General features: G+C 38.9%; 1 protein-coding gene across 2 annotated transcripts; it reads right to left on the bottom strand.

Moving 5' to 3' along the window:
* Window positions 1-1888: 1888 nt before the first annotated feature.
* Window positions 1889-7924, bottom strand: gjb1a (gap junction protein beta 1a). Of its 2 annotated transcripts, none has more exons than XM_007239970.4 (2): window positions 7819-7924; window positions 1889-3844 (listed from the first exon to the last, which is right to left on the bottom strand). In XM_007239970.4, exon 2 carries the CDS (start codon window positions 3828-3830, stop codon window positions 3108-3110), a length of 723 nt encoding a protein of 240 aa, XP_007240032.2. In that variant the 5' UTR covers window positions 3831-3844; window positions 7819-7924; the 3' UTR covers window positions 1889-3107. The 2 variants fall into 2 exon arrangements, with proteins under 2 accessions (XP_007240032.2, XP_007240031.2); XM_007239969.4 differs by lacking the exon at window positions 7819-7924 and adding an exon at window positions 5352-5541.
* Window positions 7925-9221: the final 1297 nt, after the last annotated feature.

The raw sequence follows: 9221 nt of genomic DNA, 5'->3' as shown, positions 1-9221 counted from the left end.
TATATAACCTCCACCGTAACAACACAAAAGTCCAAATACGTAATCATACATTTTAAACAAAAGCATTATTAAAATCTGAACAAACTCAATATGGGTTAACAGATTACAAACGTAGAATGCACTCCTTAAATAAAAAAACATTAAATAAACTGTAAAATATGTAGTGAATAAGTTATATAGTATAGTAAACAAACTGCAAAATAAATTCTAAAATGATGAATAAACTGTAAAAAAGTTAATAAACTGTAAAGTGGTATCTAAACAAGAATGAACTCTAAAATGATGAAAAACTGCAAAACTGAATACACTTTAAAAGGGTTTCTATACAGTTAAAATGGTAAATATACTGTAATAAGTGAATGGCCTACAAAAAGTGAATACACTTTAAAAGGGTTCATACTGAGTATACTGTATACTGTATAAGTATACTGTAAAAAGTGAGTACTCTACAAGGTGAATAAACCTTATAAAACAACAAATTTATTTTCAAAGCAATCTAAATGTAAAATGGTACATAAAGAATGCTGCAATATTATAATATTAACACCATCAGCTGTCCTAAACCATGTGTACGTGTGTGTACGTGTATGTGTGTGCGTGTGCGAGGTGCATTTCTGTTCTCAGACAGTCCGGCTTATGTTACTGTGGAGCCGAATACCTGCAGTTACTGCAGAGCCACAACATTCATTCATGTCTGCAGTCCTAACACCACCTGTCTGCTCTGGGTATCTCCACTGCAGGAACGAGTAACTGCAGCTCTTATATCATTAAATCACTAATACAGACTCACGGAATCTTTAAATCACTAATACAGACTTACTGAATCATTAAATCACTAATACAGACTGAGTGAATCATTAAATCACTAATACAGACTGAGTGAATCATTAAATCACTAATACAGACTGAGTGAATCATTAAATCACTAATACAGACTTACTGAATCATTAAATTACTAAAACAGACGCACTGAATCATTTAATCACTTATACAGACTCACTGAATCATTAAATCATTTATACAGACTGAGTGAATCATTAAATCACTTATACAGACTCACTGAATCATTAAATTACTAAAACAGACGCACTGAATCGTTTAATCACTTATACAGACTCACTGAATCATTAAATCACTTATACAGACTCACTGAATCATTAAATCACTTATACAGACTCACTGAATCATTAAATCACAGGTTGTGTGAACTACATTCTCAAACACACTATAATCAGTATGTTTACAGGAACTTAGTATTTCAATAACTGCAGAGACTTTAACTTACATTCACTGAATCACACAGTGGGAAAACTCCAGTTTAAATGAGTCATGAGTCAACAGATTTCAAACTTGCAACCAGACAGTAGTTTAATTTTCACAGTTTGCAGCATAGAGAAACCGGCGAATATGAGTAATCATATTTATGGTTTCTAATGCTTTATGATTATTTATTTAAATTTCTAGCCAATTTAAAATTATATGAAACAAATATAAAGTAGTTATATTGTTTAAATGGTTAAATTTATTGTTTCTTTATACTCACTGAATCATACAATCACTTTAATGAACACACTAATTCATTAAATCACTTCAGTTAACATACTGAGGGCGATCTGATTATATCCTGAGCTAGTCATTCAGCAGGCTCTAGCGACATTAGCAGAGTTCAATCACTCCTTCTCACCTCTGACGTGATGTATTCACTACCACTTACACACTGAATCAGTCTGTCTGAGCCAAAACATGATGGATTTACTGCCACCTACTCACTCAATCACATCCAATAATTCTCTTAAGCACTTCCACCATCATGATGAACTGCAGATGTTCAGAATAGATGTACTTCTGAACTACAGAAACAGTATAAATCAAGACAGAAACACAGCAGTGCATTAAACAGATACCTTTTATTTCAACAGTGCTAAATTACATAGTAAATGTTTAGAACGGTAAGAGTGATCCAGTAATAAATATATTAAAAATTAACAATTAACATGAATCCTTATTATTTCTGAGTAACTTCCATTTTTAATTGATATGTTGGAGTTATTAATTTTGCTAGCACCATGCCTGGATTTACAAAGCTGAAGTGCAAATTTAATCTGGTCCAACAAGGGGAGTTTGTGACAATTCTATTGGACAATCTTAGGTAATCCGGCTTTTTGACCCCAACCCCCATAAAACACACACTGTTAGTTGTAAAACTGTAAATGTTTGTGTGTTTTTTTTATTATGAAAACCTAAAGACCCCTTACTTAAGGAGTTTACACACTTTTACTGCTGCTGTATTAATTCTGTCCCCCTTCTGAGACTTTAAAGACTTACACTGAGTTCACAAACCATGGCTGTTTACCACCAGAGGGTGCCATAGAGATTTTTTACTGACAAAGAAAGAAGCAAAACTTCTAAAGACTTTTGAGCTGATAATTATTTAAATTAAAAAATTTGACTTAATTGAATTTGAATTAAAACTTCTGCTCACTCTTATTTGCTGATCTAGTAGTGACTTTACTTGAATTTTATTATTTTAAGCACTATTTAAATCCTGAAAACTGAACAAAAGAGTTCATTTATAGCAAAGATTTAGCAGGAGCCGATTATGACATTGTGATATTGACATGGGTTCAACAGATCTTTCAGTGACAGAGAAAAATGTGGATATAATATTTATAATGTTCACAGCTTATTACAGTTCATTTGCGTTGCCACATCTACACACTAACAATTCAGAAAAAAATGTAAGTAGCACAATTGATCTCTGACCACAGATGCAACAGGCAGCTAATACATTTCACATCTGAGACATGCTTTTTTGTATTACAACGAGAGATGGTAGGCAAACGTGGCTAACAAACGCTGTATGGTCACCAATCTTTATCTCTACAAACACATTACAGCACCCTCTACTGCCTGATTAACCCATAAAGAATTGGAGTTCAGTGTAAAAACTAGTTGTAACTCAGTGTTGTCAGAGTTTTGTTCCTCAGGGTCAGGGTGACTTTACAAGTGAAGATCAGGGTAAAGACTGATGGAAGAATGTGAAGGGAGTAAGATGATGCACCTCAAAAAAGAGAAATGTTTGTAAGGGTGTCTAAAACATAGTTCATCTAATAGGAGAACAATTTCTGAGTGATCCATGCACCCACGGGTGAGTCTTTAGCATTGTTTAGGTGCTGACTGGTTGCCTTTGCGACGAGAAAGATGACCTCAGCAATGTTAAGGATGATGCAGATGGCGGACACAGCCAGCATGAATACGGTGAAGATGGTTTTCTCGGTGGGCCGGGAGACAAAGCAGTCAACTGTATTGGGACACGGATACGAGTCGCACTTCACCAGTCGGAACATCTTGTAGCCGGGGTAGATCATGTAGAACAGGTAGAGGAAGGCAGACTCGAAGAGAACGCGGAACAGCAGGCTGATCAGATATGTCCACCAGAGGGCGCCGGTGATCTTCATCTTCTGCATTTTGATCTGCTCTAGCTCCTTAGGGCTACCGCGGCCTGTGCGGCGGTACAGCTTCTTGTCCAGGTGTCGGCGGTGCGCGATGTGCATGGTGACCAGCAGGGCGGGGCTGGAGACCAGGATAAGCTGTAGTGCCCACAGGCGGATGTGTGAGATGGGGAAGAACTGGTCGTAGCAGACACTGTTGCACCCCGGCTGCTGTGTGTTGCAGGTAAAATGAGACCTCTCATCGCCCCAGACGCTCTCAGCCGCCACCACCAGCACCAAGATCCGGAAGATAAAGAGAACGGAGAGCCAGACACGGCCGATCCCAGTGGAGTGCCGATTTACGCCGCTGATCACGGCGTAGAAGGACGCCCAATTCATTTTTGGTTCCAGGTCTAAAACATAACAAAAAGATGCTGTTAAATACAAACATGCAGATACTACAAGGAATCAGTGAATTGGACTTTTGGAACATTTTACACACTTTCCACTCTTCTCATTTTAATGTAAAGGCAGTATCTACGGAACTCCTGTAGATGGCAGCAGCTTTAAAACTGCAATGAATCATGTAAAAGTGCTATGCGTGCATAAGAACTCCAAATAAATTCCATTTATATAAATGTACTGCAGGTGACATTGTAAACAAGTGTATTTCATGCTACTAAAGTTATAGTAAATATTAAGCCTAGCCACTATTGAATATTAAGCCTGTGACAGTAGGTAGTCCTATGAACTCAGTCTCAATGCAAGTATATTTAGGCAGGTGCATCAGCTGTGTAATTTTTGTATCAGTGGCTTGAGGCTTGTTAAGGTCAATTCATGCAAGAAACCAAACTAGGGAATTAAAAAAGAGAACAAAGGAGAAGGAGAATACACAAAAAAACGCTGAATAATAAACAACAAAGACCAACGAAGGAACATGAAAATGCTGGGGTATAAATACACAAGAAGGGAAACGGAAATAGGAGACACCTGGGGAAACAGGTAAGAGGGGGCGGAGTAACAAATAAGACACAGGTGAAGGCACTAGACATAGAGGAGTACAGTCACATGGGGAACACACACACAGGAATAGGAGGGAGAATGACAGGTAAACAACAGATACAGGAGCACAGATGGGAAACAAGGCAAGGATGTGACAAATTAATTTAGTGGAAATGCATGAATATTAAATAAAATAACAAGAGTTTCAGAAACAGCTGGAATTCATGCATTTCCACTGAATTTGTTTTTCAATCTGTTTCCCTATACCACCTATTCGTTTATGCTCATCAGTCTACTTATCGTGACTTAATTTCAAGATGTTGGCGCCCAGAGAGCTACCTTAAGATACTTTGTTTATAAACAGTGTTTTATTAAGCTACCTCTGCACTTTCAAAGTTCTTAGTGCTTATTTTAAATTTCACACCTTATTAACCCTGTAAGTAGTGGCTGTGTGTTATTATATTAATAGATAGTTAGTCATTAGCTTGTGGCTATTGCATTAGCTTGTGTTTAGACTAAGATGGGAATGCAATAAACAACTTTTGACTGACTTGCCTTAATACACCTGTGTGCAAACGTTTTTGCAATCCAAGTGAAACACTAATTATAGGTGTTTTTTAAGTCACATCCTCACCAGTTTTTTTTAAGGTGTTAAATAAGTCACAAACTCTACTTTTACAGATTAAGACATAGTTGTAGATTTAAAAAAGTTTATGGCACATAAAATGTTATGTTTTCTCTGTTAAATTGAGTAAAGAAGTAGAAATTTTGTGTACAAAAATTGTCATAATTAAGTTTATTACATATTTATTCACGTATTTACACTCAGAACACCAAGAACCCATATAATTCGAAGAGGAGTGCACAACTTTTGCACACAACTGTGAATACAAATGCTAAATTGTGTGTGTCAGTTACCAGGCTCCGGCGGTGGCGTTAGAGGCATGGGCAGAACCCCACTGAGCGTCCAGAAGCATCACAGTCCCTCCAGTCTCAGATACTTTTCCTGTGCAATTCTGTGTGTTTGTGTATGTGTGTGTGTGTCAGCCAGTCTGGCTGTTGCTGCCACTGTTTAAGAACACACACCCATGTGACCCCTTATCACTTAGTCAGTTCTCCGCCCCCTTTGCACAATGTGACGCGAGGGTCAACGAGTGTCTGGACAATCCAACAGTGTGTTTGGGGAGGGGGGTACATCCTGTACCTCATTTACTTCACATTCAACATGTGCGATTCTTTTGCTATAATTCAACAGTTGAAATGTAATAGAATAGAATACAGTCAGATCAAGAAACTTTTTACAGTGGGGTTTTGCCAAAACGTTTTAGAAAAAAATGAAAATGATTAAGTTGTTGCAACTAGTGGACTGTGTTCCTGGCAAAAAAGTCATGCTGCTCACAGATTCACCAACATGTATAGAAAACTTCCTCAGCCAAACAAATGGGTTAGCTGCAGTAGCTTTCTTTCTCTGTTTGCACCTTGACTTCACATCAAGCTGCACCAATCCTTGATCCAAATGTAAATGAGTCTGGCCTCCTCCAATGCCTAAAAATGCTTGGCTTCATAACAGGCCCTGATGTGGCTTCTGTCTTTAACAGTAAAGCAGCATTGCACTGCCCCATAAAGGAAACACTTTACACGTGATTTTCTGGATAAGCTAAAAGTGAACAAATCATGTGGCCTGAGGAGGTAGTTACCAGATATAAAGTGTAGTTTACAGCATGAAGAGCCTGTGTAACACCTGCACACACTGCACCTTTTAGATCAGCCTCTCCGGAGTACTAATAAGCTGACTCCACCTCTTCCATACACCTGTAAGACTTCAACTGATTACTTGGACTATTGATACTGGTTCTCTTACTGTCTCCAGTTGTAAGATATTGCCACTCTTATCAAGCATTATATACTTTGTTTGTTATTCTTGGTTGTTGATCTTTGCCTGCTCTTTGACTATGAATTTTGCCTTGTGTTCTATTTTATTTTATTTTTTTATCTCTACCTGTTTTTGACAGCGATTTTGGCTGGTGTTTTTGCATAAATAAACCTGCCTTGCATTTGCATCCAAACTATCCTGGTTGCTTCTTACAGCCTGGATTACCAAGGATTACCAAGGATTACCATTCAAATTTTACATGTGTATTTGTTTCATATTCATTCCACCAATTTTTTATTTGCTCAGTATTTTAAAGGTTGAAGGTGAAAGTTTTAGTAGGTAGTTTGAGGAGACTTGTGGGTAGTTGGAGGTTGGAGGTAAGAATGGAGGCTAGTTAGAATGCAGGTCTTGAGTGATTGGTATTTGGAAGTAAGGGTGGATGTACTTAAATGAAAGTGCTTGGTAGTTGGAGATGATAATTGGTAGTTGTGGTAAGAGTGGTTGGTAGTTATAGGTGAGACTGGTAGGTTGTTGGGGTGAGTTGGGTGGGTAGCTTGAGAAAAGGTGGTTGGTAGTTGGAGGTTTGAGGTGAAAGTTGTGGGTAGTTGGAATGAGTGTGGTGGGGAGTTGGGAGGTTGAATGTGATAGTGGTGGGGAGTTGGAGGTTGAATCTAAAAGTGGTGGGTAGCAATGGGTAAGAGTGGTTGGTAGTTGGAGCAGAGAGTTTTGATTAGATGAAGGTGAGATTGGTGGGTAGTTAAAGGGTTTAATGTGGAAGTTTTAAGATGAAAGTGTTGGGTAGTGGGAGGTGAGAGTGATGGGTAGTTTGTGGTGAGAGTGGTGGGTGGTTGGAGGTGAGAGTGGTGGGTAATTGGATGTGAGAGTGGTGGGTAGATGGAGGTTAGAGTGAAGGGTAGTTAAAGGTGAGAGTGGTGAGTAGATGGAGGTTATGGGTAGTTGGGGTAAGAGTGATTAGCAGTTGGAGGTTGGAGGTGAAAGTGGTGGGTAGTTGAAAGTGAGAGTAGATGGAGGTCAAAGTGGTAGGTAGTTGCAGTTGAGAGTGGTGGATAGATGTAGATGAGAGTGGTGAGTAGATGGTAGTCAAAGGGGTGGGTAGTTGGAGGTGAGAGTGGTGGGTAGTTAAAGGTGAGAGTAATGGGTAGTTGGGGTAAGAGTGATTGGCAGTTGGAGACTGGAGGTCAAAGTGGTGGGTAGTTGCAGTTGAGAGTGGTGGGTAGTTGGGGTAAGGGTGAGGGGCAGTTTGAGGTTGGGGTAAGAGTGGTGGGTAGTTGGAGGTAAGGGTGGTCAGTAGATGGAGGTGAGACTGGTGGGTAGTTGAAGGTGACAGTAATGGGTAGTTTGGGTAGGAGTGATTGGCAGTTGGAGGTGGAGGTCAAAGTGGTGGGTGTTTGCAAGTGAGAGTGGTGGGTAGTTGTAGTTGAGAGTGTTGTATTGGTAGTTTAGAATGGTGTGTTGGTTGTTTGGTAGTTGTAGATAAGATTGGGGGTTTACCTGTGGTTTGGTGGGGTCCGTGCTGAGAAAGAAGCGGAGCAGCTGGAGTTAACAGCAGTGCAGAAAGGGTTGATGTGTGTGAGTTTGAGAGAGGGCTGTTATGATACAGCTCAGCGACTTTGCATTGCTAATGAAGAGCAGTCACGCTGTAGCCGCTCCCATGCTACCATTAGCATACAATGGCTGCTTGTACTGTTCTTTTTACCATTCAGATCAGTCCGCTGATACACACCCACCACAGCACAGAGACTAACACTCTGACGCACATCCACACACACACACCAGTTATACAGTGGGACTGCATGTTTTAGACATAAAGCAGGGCACGCGTAAAAAGAGAGAGAAATCATAAAAAATGGACATCTTTCAGAGAGAACAAAAACAAGCAATGACAACAAGCCGCATGTTATTTTTTAGTAAACCATTAACTGGTTTACATTATTATTTTATTTTTCATCTTTTCAGTTTAGGGAGGAGCAAACGTGCTGCATTCCATTTTGAACTTGGATGTTGGACGTTCCAAGTAGGAAATTTAAAATATTTTCTACCTGGAAAACTCAAAGAGGGTTACTAACCCTGAGTTCAGAATCCAAGATGGCTGCACTGCTCACCAACAGTAGTAACTGCAGTAGTACAAGTTGTAGTAAATGTCCAAGTCTTTTTTTATAAATATTTTAAAATAGTACACAATTATTGCACAAATTGCTGGTCAAAAGCTAGTTAACGAGCTAGCCTGCCAACATTGGGTGTGTTGTTTTTTTTCTGGATGCCTAGCTGATCTTGAGTCCGGGAGACCCACTGCCATGCACATTGTAATGGTTTTTCTGCTGTAGTACACCCAACTGAACTCACTGTGAATGAACAGATTCTCAGATGAGGAGAGATTAGAAGATGTTTTAAGGTAAACAGTGCTGTAAAAGCATTGCTTTTGGTAAAATTGCTGTTTGTATTTATTGTAATGTTAGTGTTTTTACTGAGCTGATAAACACTAACTTCACAGAAAGAAGCTTTTTCTTTACTGAAATTCCCACAGGTGCCTAAAACATTTGCACAATACTGTTAACAAATTATACTTGAGGAACTAAATCTTTAATTACTGGAGTATTATTTTTTTCTCCTGCCTCTACTTTTGTCAATGCATATTTTCAATGAGTATAATAATACACTGATACATTTTTGAGTGCTGCATCATTACTCATTAAAATTAAAAAACACGCATCTGTCCTTTGACAGCTGAAGTTGATTTTACAATAGTGATAGACCGACTAGTGACCTTTTGTGCAAAATGGGTTGAAATATCCTAATGACTTTTGGGTAAGTATGTTTAGAGAGTTGACTGAAGACATGATGTACATGTACTCTAACTTGTACATTTATGTGCTTGTGCTGGTGTTGCAGCTAAA

Source organism: Astyanax mexicanus, chromosome 1, assembly GCF_023375975.1.
Source record: "Astyanax mexicanus isolate ESR-SI-001 chromosome 1, AstMex3_surface, whole genome shotgun sequence".
Classification (NCBI taxonomy): domain Eukaryota; kingdom Metazoa; phylum Chordata; class Actinopteri; order Characiformes; family Acestrorhamphidae; genus Astyanax; species Astyanax mexicanus.
The sequence above is the reverse complement of the archived record's forward strand: the minus strand, read 5'-3'. Positions and strand labels throughout refer to the sequence as shown.